We start from the raw sequence: 14,444 nt of genomic DNA on the forward strand, positions 1-14,444 counted from the left end.
ATTTTTGGTGGAACTACTAAAATCGATGCTGATATATATATGTCACCATCGATTTTGGTAGTTGCAAAATATTCCGTTTACCGAATGGTCCTGGCGTTACCGTCGCGGCAAATACATCGAGAAGGGTTAGAAAGATCGTTGTATTTGCGGCGACAGTCATGTATTTTCCACATACTCTCTAATCTTGAGGATTTTTCTAAGAAAACGTGATTTTTTTTTAAATATACAATTTTATATAAATCTTAATTTACCTAGAATGTGGTTTTTTAGAATATCCCAGAGTACCACATCTAAGCAAATAAAAAATAAAATAATTCCATTCTGATTTATCACCTTTAATTAAATAAGGCAGAATTAAATATAAATAAAATTAAATAATGCAAAACTAAGTAAAATACGACTTAATATAAATAAAATTAAGCAAGATATGATAAAATAAAAAGAGAGTTTATAAAATAATAACGCGCTAGAGTGCAGAAAGTGGAGAAATGTTCTCGATAATTAGAAGAAACAAAACGTTCCCGTCATTTTCTCGCTTATTTACATGTGTTACGTTATCCGCACATTTTTTACTGCATTCTACTGCATTCGAATAAATCGAGTGGTCCACGTTAACGTAAAAATCTTCCGTAATGATGTAAAGCAGCTCATAGTTAAAATGTGCTCTGTAAATAGTCTGAAATATCTAATGTCATTTTCCGGTAGAAGCCTCTTGAATTTATCAAGGTTAGAATGTGAGGATTGCTAATAAAAGAATTGAATAAGCGTGACTGCTTTCAGGATTGTTTTAGACTCTTCGAACCATCGGAAATTAATTTCAAAGGCTTAGTTTCAAGCTGTGCATCGAGCTGATTACAAAAACCAATTTTTTTACACATGTATAAGTACATTATCGAAGGAAAAACATTTATATGTTAAAAAAAAATTATTCTATCTTTCAAACGTCTTCGCACTTTAGTTTAATGTTTATCTTGGTTAAGCATGAAGCATAGTTCTCAATCAGAAATAATAGTATGAAGTTACACACATGTTCACTATACATCTCCTTGTTACTTTTGCTCTGTATTCTCCATGGATCAAGTCGCGATTATTCGAACAGCAGCTTTGAAAAACACGATGCTGACGAGTGTGTTGCAAAACCTTCACTGTACGAAACATTTACATCTTCGGGCTACTCTTGTCAGGATACTCAAGAAGTTCAAGTTACATTTTCTTCTCACATAGTTGAAAATGAATATATAGTCAAATTTACTGGTTACTATGCAGCACACACGCGAGAGAATTACATACGATCTGCATTGAACTTGTTTAATGTTAAGAACTGGAGGATTATACTTCGTAAAAATGCAGCGTCTATATATCCTAGCGATTTTGATATTGTATACTTGAAAGAGACCGATAAATATGAAGGGCTGGGGGCTCTAAATAATCATCCACTTGTAAAGACTGTATCGCCGCAAAGACTTATACGTAGAACTTTAAAATTTGTCAATAGAACATCGACTGACTCTAACATTTTGACTCGTAAAAATTCTAAAAGAAAAATTAATGATAATGTAAGTTTACAAGTTAACATTTTTAATATGTAATAGCTGTGTTTTGCGATTAAATAATGCATCTAAAACTACTATTAAACAAAATATTTTATTTTTCAGAATATTGAGTCCGGACAGTCAACAAACCGACATACATCGCGAAAATTATTAAGAGCTATATCAAAGCAAATCACGTACATACTTGAAGCTGATATACTATGGAGAATGGGCATTACTGGAAAAGATATAAAAGTAGCGATATTTGATACGGGACTTGCCGCTAGTCATCCACATTTTAAAAATATTAAAGAAAGAATAAACTGGACGAATGAAAATACTCGAGAAGATGGGCTCGGCCACGGTACGTTTGTCGCCGGTGTTATTGCGTCCTCTTCTAGAGACTGTTTTGGTTTCGCTCCAGATGCGGATCTTTATATTTTCCGCGTTTTTACAAACGCTCAGGTATTTTTATTCTCCTCTGTTTTTTTTTATATTTGTAATTTTATTTCTTAAAAAAATATGTACGATGTTTTATTATATCTAAAATATAACAGGTATCTTATACCTCATGGTTTTTGGATGCATTCAATCATGCTATATTTCGAAAAGTAACAGTGTTAAATCTGAGCATTGGTGGTCCAGATTTTATGGATCAACCATTTGTTGATAAAGTCTGGGAAGTTACAGCTAATGGAATTATTATGGTGTCAGCAATTGGCAATGACGGTCCGTTATATGGGTAAATAAAATAATACTTTTAAGTAGTTTATTAAAACAAAAAAAAATTATATTTTTTAAAACTTATTTTAATTAAATACATTTTATTAATTTCTTTTATTAATTTAATTTTTTTATTTCTATTTTATTTTGACAGAACTTTAAATAATCCTGCCGATCAAATGGACGTGATTGGTGTGGGAGGCATTAATTGGGACGATCAAATAGCAAGATTTTCTTCACGTGGTATGACCACATGGGAATTACCTCACGGATATGGTAGAATCAAACCTGATCTAGTCATATATGGATCGGGAGTAAGAGGATCTGCTTTGCAGAATGGATGTAGAAGTCTCTCCGGTACCTCCGTTTCTAGTCCAGTTGTTGCTGGTGCGGTTGCGCTATTAGCTAGTGCATTTGTAGAAACAAATGGATCCGAAATTAATAAAGAAAAGGTAATTACAAATTCTATAATATAAATATCATTTTCATACTTAATAAGTAATTATAAATGTATGTAAGGTAACACCAGCAAGTATGAAACAAGCATTACTAAATTCAGCCCGTCGTTTACCTGGAATTGGTATGTTCGAGCAAGGCGCTGGAAAATTAGATCTCTTGCGGGCATTTCATTTTTTACAATCGTACACTCCTATTGTTACGCTCCATCCAAGGTAAATTATTTTTTTATCTAAAAAATATTACGTTTTTTTCCGTAATTTAATTTTATTCGATTTGATTAATAATAAATTGTGATAATTTAGCTACATAGATTTGACAGAGTGTCAGTATATGTGGCCATACTGTACTCAAGCTATATACCATACTGGTATGCCCACAATCGTCAATGTAACTATAATAAATGGTTTGGGTGTGGCTGGAAATGTAGTTAATCTTACATGGCATCCGTATTCTGGTAACGGTAATGGTGAACATATTGATGTGGCAATAACACATAGCGATGTCTTGTGGCCATGGTCTGGCTGGTTAGCAGTTGCGATAACGGTTCCATCGACATCTCACGATTGGCAAGGCATCGCACAAGGTTCGAATATTAATTTCGTTTTTTTGGTAATTCAATTTTTATTAATAATTAAAGAAAATTAAATCTTTGTACAGGCCATATCTTGCTAACAGTTGAAAGCGATGGAGCGGGTAAACCGCGGCAATCGACAGTAACACTTCCGTTACAAGCGAAAGTTATACCCACACCTCCTAGGAAGTGAGTAAAAAGTATTGAAATATTTCTGTACGAATATCGAATTTATGTATATCTTTTTTTTTTTTTTTTAGTAAACGTATTTTGTGGGATCAGTTCCATAATTTGCGATATCCACCTGGATATTTTCCGAGAGACGATTTACGTGTAAAAAACGATCCTCTTGATTGGAACGGAGATCATATACATACTAATTTTAAAGATATGTATCAGCATTTACGTAATGCTGGATATTATCTAGAAGTACTAGGCTATCCGTTCACTTGTTTCGACGCAAAAAATTATGGGACACTGCTTATCGTAGATACAGAAGAGGAATTTTTTCCAGAAGAAGTATACTTTTTTTTTTTCTTTTATATCGAAGTGTCTTCTATATTAAAATAATAAATTCGATTACAGGTAGCAAAACTAAAACGTGACGTAGAAGAAGAAAGTCTATCAATAATTGTATTTGCAGACTGGTACAATATAGCAGTCATGCGAAAAATAAAGTTTTACGACGAAAATACTCGTCGATGGTGGATACCCGAAACAGGAGGTGCGAATATTCCAGCCATAAATGATTTATTATATCCTAATTGGGGTATAGCATTTAGTGACGAAGTACGAAACGGTCAATTTACCCTTGGCCAACATGCGCCAGTCACGTTCGCGTCCGGCTCTACAATAACTAGGTAAAGTATTTTACGTTTGAGAAAATTGGTTTAGATTATAAACAGCATATTTTATTTTTCTTTTAAAGATTTCCAAAAGACGGAATTATTCTTTACGCGGAGTTGTACGATCAGGGTCAAGAGCTGCTAGAAAAAGAATCAGGAACACCTAAACTTGTACCAATACTCGGACTTTTACAAGTGATTAATGAAAAAGATGTTGAGATGGCGCATGATGATAAGATTAATAATAAAATAGATCAAGCGAATCAGAGTGATGAAAAAAATCCTATTAAAGAACAGACAAGTACATCTGGTAGACTTGTTGTTTATGGAGATTCAAATTGTATTGATGATAGCCATTTACAGAAATGTATGTATTACAGAAGAAAAATTAATGAAAAATATTTTAAATATTGATAAATAATATTTTAACATATTAAACATTTTTTTTTCTTCTTGAAAAGTTTTATAAATTTTAATTTGCATGATATTATTATAGTTCAAATATTATTTACTGCAATAATTTTGTTATTCACAGCTTGTTTTTGGATGCTCGATGCTATCTTAGAATATACAACGACAGGTTACGTACCTACTGTCTTTATGGATGAAAATCAGAAAAAACATAAAACTGTTAAAACAACCAGTAGTATAAAAATAGGAGAATTACCATTTCGAATGAAAGAGAATCATTTTAGTCGTCATAGTAAAGTATTAATGACTAACGAACCACCCAACAGTTTTAAATCTATTCCATTATGTATTACTCCGAATTATGCCGTGCCCGTACCGGTTAATGAATCGGTATCAATGTAAGTAATTTTACAGTCACATGTGTATATATATAAAATGTTAATCTAATACTAAACATTTCGTAAAACTTATCCAATTCTTTTCCCTGTTTTCATCTTGATTTCGAAAAAGTAAATGCATGTTAAAGGAAAATCATCGAAGTATTTAGATGTTTCAAAATTGCATCTCTCATTACATTATGTAATTGTAAAGAATAAAATAATCAAAGGCCACAGCTATAAATGGATGACTTTCGTGTAAAGTGTTCAAGTAGATTACATACTTATTTTATTATTAATAATAATTTCTAAATTTTCTCGATATTTATTCAAATATTAATTTTTTTAATTCCTTTTTTTTTTTACAGAGAACTTTACAAGCCTCAGAAGCTATTATCTGTAGGAGATACTATGAGCGCAGCAAATTCAGTACTGCAAGATACAGATACTTTATGGCTTAAAAGACGAGTTGGCGGTGCTAGCATCCCTACGTTGCAACATCTCGATATAGACCTTTTGGCTTATGATATAAAAGAAAATCAGGGAGGCAAAGAAGTGATGGTATACCAATGGAGTTACGTAATAATAATTATTATTATCGTGATAATAATCGTGTATTTATGCAATTACTTGGGATTGAACAGACATTCGCGAAGAAAACGTGCGATACTCAGAATATTTAGAGCTATTAGAGCATTGGTTGTACGTAGAATACCTGCACAAATGTAATTTGATAATTTCGCGAAAATATTTGTACATAAAACGTATAATTAAGATATTTTTTTATAAAAGTAAATGTATTTAAATTAAATATTATGTGCCTTTAGAATATATATATATAACATATATTTGTAGATATTTTACTTTGACATTTAAAAAATTGCATTATTTATCGGATTAATTTTTAATAATTTAACTTAATACAATAATAATATTTATTTTACATACATTAATTATAAAATGGATTGTAAGTAACCCAGTGTGCTTTATCTTGTTCAGTAGCAGATTTATGAGTTGTAAAAATGCTTTTAAAAACTTCTGTTGCTTTAGGATCTTTTGCAACGCTATAATTGCTTTTAGCTTTTTTATAAGCAGGATCATCAGCCTTTGTTTCATTGGTGTTCAATTTAGGAATTAATTTATCCTCCTTCTTTATCTTTTTTTTAGAAACTTCATCTGTCTTCTTTTCTTCTGTTGATTCACTATCATCTAATTTCTTTTTCTTTGATTTCTTTTGATTAGATTTCCTAATCCCTGCTCGTTCCTTCATGAGATCCAAATCATTACCTTCTGCATTTAATATAACTATATCTGTTTCTTCAAATGGTTGCTGACATTTATGGCATAACTGTAAAATTTTTTTTTTTTTTTATTTGTTAATCTCTAAATAACATTTATTTCTACAGTAAAAACATTAAATATTATACTTACTGCACTTTTCACTTCTTTCAAGGCACGTTCACTCATTACACAGCCGCATGACCACAAGAAACAGAATTTATACTTTCCATTCATTTCCAAACCAATAACTGGACAAATATATGGACTTTTGCCTCCATCATTATAACCATCCCCTTTCTCAGCCTTGTCACCATCAAATGCTGGATTTGGTGTCAATGTAAGGTTTTTTACATCCTTCAAGTTCTTAATATGAACGGCAGATTCCGGGAGAGTATTACGGTCCAAAAGACCTTCTAACACAGATTCTTTGCTGTATAAGCGACCCAAACTACAACCTACGATCGGTGATTGCAATGGTAATTGCCGTATTGTACAATGCCTCCACTTGAAAGCTAATTCTGCGTCTTTGTCTTTCTATAAACATTTAAATACAATAATTAAAAAAACAAAACACCAAATTTATTTTACATTTGATATATACAATACAATAATATTCATCACAAAGATCGCTTTCCAAGCGAAATTATATGTTTTCTAATCTTACTTGCTCTGGCTTTTTTTTTACTCGAACAAGTTCATCTCTACGAGGAATAGTTCCACCGTCACAACCCATGATTTATATTTCACAATAAACAGTATGTGACAGAATCTAACCAAACTCGATTGAAAGCTACTGAAAACTGAATGCAACCATCGCAATCAGAGAGCCCACTCGGAATCGTGGCTTCCACGCGTATAGATACAGAGGCTCGTCCGTGTGAAGCCAGCGCTTCGGCTGCCGTCGGATAGAAGAACAGGCCAGAGCTATACACTGTCTGTCCTGTTCTTTCGTGGCGTCGCCGGCACATAACGCAGATCCGCTTCTCGGTAACATCGCGGAGTCTTAAATAATTTTAAATAGTACGAAATCCGAGTCACCGAAATGTGTATTGTACGACATTTTCAAGATATAATGTAATATAAATTTTTAATGTACAATGCAGCAAAAATTTTCCGTCCCACTTAAACAGACTGCGGACTGTCGGTTGTATATACTTTTCATATTTTCTGCAAGTACAACCGGTGTGGTTAAAAATTTTTGATGCATTCTACACATCACTCATACCTAGTTTAAATTATTATAAAACAAGGAAAAATTGTTCGAATAGGACTTTAAAACTACTAAAATACGCGTCGCACAATCCGGCGTAACGCGAATCTCAAGCAGCAGATGCCAATTTCCCGAATTGCGTGCAGTAGCGCACGCACTATCAGTCACGGCTAACGAAACAGAAAACGACACTCCGCGAGGGACCGACGAATACTCCGGGCTGTACAACGATCAATTAAAAATAAATTGAAAACGCGAATTATAACCCGAGAGCGCGAAACAATATTCCGATCACGAGAAAAGCGACCTTGTTTTATAATAACTTAAACACAACACCCCGTATAATATACAAAAACGCAAAACTGTACGCTCACACTCACACTCGCTCACATAATATTCACCGCGCACTTCATAACACTATGACTCATATTCACCGCGCATTTTATTACAATATCACTCATACTTAGTTTAAATTATTATAAAACAAGGAAAAATTGTTCGAATAGGACTTATAAAACTACTAAAATACGCGTCGCACAATCCGGCGTAACGCGAATCTCAAGCAGCAGATGCCAATTCCCCGAATTGCGTGCAGTAGCGCACGCACTATCAGTCACGGCTAACGAAACAGAAAACGACACTCCGCGAGGGACCGACGAATACTCCGGGCTGTACAACGATCAATTAAAAATAAATTGAAAACGCGAATTATAACCCGAGAGCGCGAAACAATATTCCGATCACGAGAAAAGCGACCTTGTTTTATAATAACTTAAACACAACACCCCGTATAATATACAAAAACGCAAAACTGTACGCTCACACTCACACTCACACTCACTCACATAATACTTCATCGCGCATTAGATCGCTCGCAGGATAGTCCACGACGCTTCCGTTAAATCCTCGATCTTGACAAAAGAAATATGATGTATCTTGATGTATCTTGATGTATCTTGATGTATCTTGATGTATCGTCGATGAAACTTTTATTTAATTATGACTCCTCAAGGCGCTGACTCATCGAAGTGACCGTGAACTTAAACTTGAACTCCGGTAGAGAACAGTTATCCCCCCTTTACACATCCGTTCCCGACTACATTTAGGCGCGAAATGAGGGTAGCGCGGTCGTGATAACGGTACTTATGTTGGGGGGGGTAATTAATTGGCGCACTAGGGAAAAAACGTTCCCACCTATCAGGTGATAAGAGAAGGGTTGTAATTGGTCGGCATGGGGATGATACCGCGAGTGTCCAATGAGTGTGAAAAATTTTGTATTGCGACCCGTTTATTTTTACCGTTATGCGCACTTTTTTGGCGCCGTTCATTCCGCTGACAACAAACTTTTTGAAAAATAGCGGATGCAAAGCGTGCGCATGGTTTGTTTTAATATTCAAAAAAGAAAATAATTTAACCGCTATGGACAATTTTTTTCCCGCGAAGCATACTCGTAAAGGCAATTATTTAGACATTTGTCGGTATAAGAAAAAGAGAGTTCGCAGTTTTACAATAAGTTAATCCGTAGAAAGCGAGAGTGATAACGTGCAAAAAAGCCACTCAATTATTTCGACGATTATTGTGAATAAAAATTAGACATGCCGCTTCTCATCCGCGATATCGTAAAGTCAAATAGAGCTTTAGTGGCCAGCACGCGCGAGTGATTTTCAGATACGCGGTGTAAAACGAACCCCGCCAATTAAATTATATGTAGAAATTTAATCCGCTCATTAACAATAAACGATCCGATCGATGGCGTTCGTTTTAATCAAGAAACGTGAGATTGAGTTATCGCATAATAGCTACGCGCATTAAAGCGAGTTTCACCGATACACATATCGGCAAAAATTCTAAATAAATTTAAACTCGTTCGCGATCGAAATCTTTCTCTCTACGCGCCGAAATCTCTGACGGTCAGTCTAATTGCGGAGCCTCGTGGGTGCGGACGCGTCGTTAATCGCTCCAAAATTACGCGTATTTAATTATAAAATCATTACAAAATCTTTTTATTTTACTGTTAAGTTTATATTTCTGCTCTCATCTTATAACTCGGCGATGCTAGTGTGAAGTGAATCTGTGATAACTGCCTGCGACGCCGCGAAAGAATAGGACAGACAGTGTATAGTTCTGGCCTTTTCTTCTATCCGACGGCAGCCGTAAGCGCCGGCTTCACACGGACGAGCCTCTGTATCTATACACGTGAAAGCCGCGATTCCGAGTTGGGCTCTCTGATTGTAATTGATCGCAATTTCCTTGATGACCGAAAGAGAACGAGGAGATCGAGAAGATGGGGAGGGAAAAAAGTATTAGAACGAGCGAGAGAACGTCCACTTCCCTGCTAGCCCTACTGCCCCTATTTTTTAATCGTGAAAAATTATCTCACATATTGCTTTAGGTATGTATAATAATTTACAATTTTATATTTTATTTTATTCACAAACGATATTTATACATTTGTTTAAACAACATTATTTTTCCTTTATCCCGAAATTAAATTACATTAAACGTGAGTGTTTAAGAGTGAATAACAGAATATTTTTAATTTGATAAGACCACGTAATTTTCAACAATACCTCAATCAAGCAGATCTATAAATCACAATCTTATTATAAAATAATAGAGTCAATAATGTATTAACGTAACGCTAATGTTTTTTCGCATTTAATTTAAATTAAATATATGAGTGTTCTATATTATAAAATCATGTAGTACGTACCGTCAACTTCAGTTATTGATCAGAAATTGAATAAGTACGATTTTCAGAGTAGCAAACGTATTATCGACATGTCATATTATTATATACAATCCCTTTCATACATAAGTACTAATCTACTTTTTATAAAATAATTAGATTATATATCTTAGGTAACAATAAATTTTCCAGAAAACTTAACGCGGTTAAAGATCCATTTTTATCAACTTATTGTATAAACTCGAAATTCCACAGTATTCTACGTCGTGCATGAAAGGAATCTGCGCATTTTTGGTCTCTTGACTGTTAGACGTATTAATGGATAATAATTATATATACAGACAAGATATTGACAATTAATAAGTTACGTTCGTCACTTTATAATATCACCAATATTCGTCACTTATCATTAAAGTAGTAATAATTTATCTAAGCATATATTACATCATATTTTAGACTTTTGGTAACCGTACAATAGCGTGCAATTTCGAATAAAATTAATCAAACAAAGCATAAATCAAAGTCTACAAACATAAAGTATTTAAAATTAATGTATAAAACAATATTTTGTTAAATGTTATAAATTAGAATTTGCAGTCTTACCTATATATATATATATATCTCTCTTTCGAATAAAAAATATATTAATTGAGGATTAAAAATTAAAAAATCAATCAATGGTACAATACATTGTTCTTGAAATGAAAAAATTACAGATCAAATAATTATACATTAATATATACATTTCATTATACATAAATATTTGTTTTTTATGTGAATTAAATTTAAAATCTATTTCAATAGATGTTCGCAATCGTATAAAATGTAAATTTAATCTCTTTCCGTTATACTGTACGTGATACCCATTAAAAAAAAAAAAAAGAAAACGATATTATTTGCGTAATACGCCAAATACATACTTGACTCATTAGTGCAAAAGAATGTTTGTCATAAAGCAAAGTCGCATTATTAATAAAAAAAAATTATTTGTTTTATAAGTATTAAAAATACTATCTACTTTCAGATTACGAATATAATATATATTTATCCTTATTATCTTATGTAGTTTCTATGTCAAGCGCACCAGCGTATCTTTCACAAAAGAAAAGATCTTTCCGCGAGACACAAATGACTCGTAATATTTAATGATAGTCACAGCTATGTCAGGCCATTACGTAATAACGTCGTTTCTGTTGGAACTACTGGCCATCACTGACGTATTATTCGAAGTTTCGACATAATAATCGGAATTTGATATCGCGGATATTGCCCTGATTGCGCGTCGTGTCGGTGCAGAAATATCTTCAGCGTCCGTGTATAAAGTTTTATTTGTTAGTATTAGATTAGAACTACTGGACGAATGTTCCAAATCTTGTGATTCACCTATATATGAAAAACAAACGTAATTTAAGTATTTTTTAGCTACATATGTACAGACAATTAGTAATTAATCTTACCGTTTATACTATGAGTTTCGGACACATTAAAAAACTTGGTATTAGATGGTTCACCAGCACTAGTGTTAACATCGTCTTCGATAGTAACAGACTGTTCAGAATCGGAACTAGTATCGCTAGAAGTACTATCGTGTGTAACTTGTAATCTTCTAGCTCTGCTAAAAGGATTCTCTCTCTGTCGCGTAAACGTTCCCCCTTGTGTACCTAGAAGAACAATTTTTTTAAGCTTGCAGCAAGTGCATATTATTTATTAATCATAAAAAAAATATTTTCGCACCTTGGTAACCGTTGCTAATTAGAGGTGCTGTATCATCATCCGAATCACTTTCATCAGTCGCAATTAGTTCGTCAGCTGCAAAAACCTTCCTTTTACAGACAGGACAAACTCTTCGATTTTTTGTCAACCATGGATCAATACATTTTGAGTGGTAAGCTGAAATTATAAATAATTATTAGCAGTTTTAATAATTAAATATATTAAAGTGTTGCAGTTTGTAAAAAAAATGTACCGTGTGCACAAGGTAAAACTCGTAATTTTTCTCCTTCTATGTAATCGTCTAAACAAATGGCACATGTCTCGTATGGATCACCCTTCATATATTTGTGGGTAGGAATCTTTTTTAAACTAGAGCTAGGTAGTCTGTGCCTCCGTTGTCGCCTTCTATCTTTTATGCATCTGACAATCTGTGCAGTATATAATTAATAATATAATAGCCTATAAAATATTTTATATTTGGCTCTTGTCATCATATTGAGTACTTACCATAAAAATTACTATAATTAAAAAACATATTCCAATAACAATAGCAAAAGGCAAGAGCAAATGGGTATTGATATTAAATGGCAGATCGTCATTAATTAATATAAAATATTGGTTCTTGTATAAATAATTTTCTTTAATAACAAGTCCTGTAATTTCGCTAACAAACACGGATGGTATCGAAATTCCCATGGAATTCTTTGCCGACATTGGTTCTAAAATAAAATAGCTATCTTTTTACCATATTCTTCGTCAATATATGTAGCATTTTATAATCATTAATATACGGTTAACGTTACCTAATTCATTGCTGTTCACATTGTGTATAATAGCAGCGTCATATCCAGCCTGTTGTGCCATTCGAACTTTTATTTCAAAGCTGCAGTTGAAACGTTGTATTAATACGATCCAATTTCCGTCGTAATCAGTAAGGTTTGGCGGAGATTGTATCGCGTGACACGCCGTGGCAGGCTCGGCATAGGCTACCATGCCCTATATAATGGCATTATATAATATAAAATTGTAGTCAAAAGTACATAATTTATTATAAAGCAAATTAAACAACCTTAATGCCTTCCGGTAGTATTACATTTCCAAACTTGGCTGGCATATCGCGAAACTCTTCCTCGATTTGATGTCTCGCCGCTGCCGAGAAAACTAGAATATCCCCACTACTAAACTCAGTGTAGAAGATCAGAAAGATAAGCCATAGCAGAATTTGGTGGCTCAAACAATCCTGGCCCATTTTGATGTCGATCTAAACGTCCACCTTAGCATGCATCAAGTTTAATACTTGCTCAAGATTTCGATGAGTGGTTCATTCTATGCTCGCCAAATTTATTTTGTTGATACCGTAAAAAGTGACACCCAACATGGACAGAAGATACATCGTAAAATACTTAGCTAGGCCACTCTAGAACAGAAGAATTACATTTCACTTTAGCTTAAGAATTATATTCCAAACACGAAATCTCTAGCAACTAGAAACGTTGACGAGAAAACGGATGATACCTCCACATATATTCTAAGCCCAGTAATTCACAATACACGCCTAATCTAATCAAATTAAACAAACACGCGGCCTGTCAGCCTCTCGAAAAGTTCAAACCGCATTTAGGTCGCGTAACAATCTTACGATGAATCGCTTTAAAAGTTTCCAAGACAAAGCTAACGTTATTTAACTCCGAACTCCACGCAGCTGTCGCCGTGGTCCATCGTTCGTCGGAAAAGCAAAGAAAAGATGAGGAACCTTCGATCTTGTTGCGATCGAGGACCGTCCACGATAGAAGTGATTTTTTTCTTGCCGCGAAATTTCGTTCGACGACGAAAGACGTTTCGACTGTTTCGAACAAGGGAAAGCGATAATACGATAAATACGCAGGAGTCACACGCGAACAAGACGCGTGTGTGATTCACATCTCGCGTTGCGTGCATCGATGTCGAGGCCCGAAACGAGTCAACGAGCTCGCTTGCTTCGTTTCGCGGCTGGTGGACGCGATGATAAATCGTCGTCGCGATAATGACCACGGTGTGATTTCAGCGCTAAGCGGGAGGGACGTCGAGCGATACGTACTCCGTACTCCAAACTCCGAGTTGATCATGAGCTTCTCATTCGCTCGCGATCATTAATCACTCTGCGTCGCGAACGTTTCTCGACCAGCTATCGACGAAGATCGTTTTTTTTTTCTCCTCTCTTTCTTTAGTTTTTTAAATATCCTTCCTCCACTTTGGCGGATCCCCGTTTCTTGAACGCGCGTGACAAGGATGACGGAAGGTACAGGCACGTCACGAACGCGGACGTTGTCGTTTTCGAGGTTAGCTGCGTCTCATTCCTCGTTCCTCGAGCCTCTTCGCGAACATCAGGCGAAACGGGAGGGTCGACGGAACAGCAGGACAGGTGACCGACGCGGGGTCGATCAAATTGCAAAATGCCGGAGGATTTCGGCGGAGCAATCGTTGATTCACGAGACGAGCTGTCAATCGGTCAAACGTACTCGCAAACTTGTATGTACTTGGGTTGGGAAGTGCGTAGGATTCACGACCAATCGCGTGCGTGGGCGAGAGAGGCCTCGGAATGCGAATCATCCCCGTTCCCAAGTTTATAATTGCAGATATGAATCTTCCCGAGC

At 34.8% G+C, this 14,444-nt stretch overlaps 3 protein-coding genes across 4 annotated transcripts; 1 reads left to right on the top strand and 2 right to left on the bottom strand.

The window, feature by feature from the left end:
* The first annotated feature begins 226 nt into the window (after positions 1-226).
* On the top strand, positions 227-5,764 carry S1p (membrane-bound transcription factor site-1 protease). The gene is made up of 12 exons (XM_070674908.1): positions 227-1,556; positions 1,656-1,997; positions 2,090-2,274; positions 2,410-2,707; positions 2,775-2,926; positions 3,017-3,297; positions 3,372-3,474; positions 3,546-3,804; positions 3,871-4,145; positions 4,214-4,497; positions 4,666-4,939; positions 5,287-5,764. The coding sequence occupies exons 1-12, from the start codon at positions 1,014-1,016 to the stop codon at positions 5,645-5,647; spliced, it is 3,357 nt and encodes a 1,118-aa protein (XP_070531009.1). The 5' UTR covers positions 227-1,013; the 3' UTR covers positions 5,648-5,764.
* LOC139113642 (replication termination factor 2) lies at positions 5,748-7,065 on the bottom strand. The gene is made up of 3 exons (XM_070674933.1): positions 6,864-7,065; positions 6,350-6,733; positions 5,748-6,266 (listed from the first exon to the last, which is right to left on the bottom strand). Exons 1-3 carry the CDS (start codon positions 6,930-6,932, stop codon positions 5,868-5,870), a joined length of 852 nt encoding a protein of 283 aa, XP_070531034.1. The 5' UTR covers positions 6,933-7,065; the 3' UTR covers positions 5,748-5,867.
* Positions 7,066-9,814: 2,749 nt separating this feature from the next.
* Positions 9,815-14,333, bottom strand: LOC139113636 (E3 ubiquitin-protein ligase RNF13). Of its 2 annotated transcripts, none has more exons than XM_070674926.1 (8): positions 13,889-14,333; positions 12,881-13,228; positions 12,615-12,807; positions 12,319-12,530; positions 12,065-12,239; positions 11,833-11,988; positions 11,556-11,759; positions 9,815-11,481 (listed from the first exon to the last, which is right to left on the bottom strand). In XM_070674926.1, exons 2-8 carry the CDS (start codon positions 13,058-13,060, stop codon positions 11,270-11,272), a joined length of 1,332 nt encoding a protein of 443 aa, XP_070531027.1. In that variant the 5' UTR covers positions 13,061-13,228; positions 13,889-14,333; the 3' UTR covers positions 9,815-11,269. The 2 variants fall into 2 exon arrangements, with proteins under 2 accessions (XP_070531027.1, XP_070531028.1); XM_070674927.1 differs by lacking the exon at positions 13,889-14,333 and adding an exon at positions 13,327-13,518.
* Between the last annotated feature and the right edge of the window lie 111 nt (positions 14,334-14,444).

Source organism: Cardiocondyla obscurior, linkage group LG03 (assembly GCF_019399895.1).
Source record: "Cardiocondyla obscurior isolate alpha-2009 linkage group LG03, Cobs3.1, whole genome shotgun sequence".
NCBI lineage: Eukaryota > Metazoa > Arthropoda > Insecta > Hymenoptera > Formicidae > Cardiocondyla > Cardiocondyla obscurior.

Coding starts and splice junctions, on each gene's coding strand:
- LOC139113642 (XM_070674933.1), bottom strand. CDS start 6,932: ATGGGTTGTGACGGTGGAACTATTCCTCGTAGAGATGAACTTGTTCGA. Junction 6,734..6,863: donor TAAAAAAAAAGCCAGAGCAA/GTAAGATTAGAA, acceptor AAATGTTTATAG/AAAGACAAAGACGCAGAATT. Junction 6,267..6,349: donor TGAAAGAAGTGAAAAGTGCA/GTAAGTATAATA, acceptor AAAATTTTACAG/TTATGCCATAAATGTCAGCA.
- S1p (XM_070674908.1), top strand. CDS start 1,014: ATGAAGTTACACACATGTTCACTATACATCTCCTTGTTACTTTTGCTC. Junction 3,475..3,545: donor ATACCCACACCTCCTAGGAA/GTGAGTAAAAAG, acceptor TTTTTTTTTTAG/TAAACGTATTTTGTGGGATC. Junction 4,940..5,286: donor GTTAATGAATCGGTATCAAT/GTAAGTAATTTT, acceptor TTTTTTTTACAG/AGAACTTTACAAGCCTCAGA.
- LOC139113636 (XM_070674926.1), bottom strand. CDS start 13,060: ATGGGCCAGGATTGTTTGAGCCACCAAATTCTGCTATGGCTTATCTTT. Junction 12,808..12,880: donor TACTACCGGAAGGCATTAAG/GTTGTTTAATTT, acceptor GCCATTATATAG/GGCATGGTAGCCTATGCCGA. Junction 11,482..11,555: donor CGAAACTCATAGTATAAACG/GTAAGATTAATT, acceptor TTTCATATATAG/GTGAATCACAAGATTTGGAA.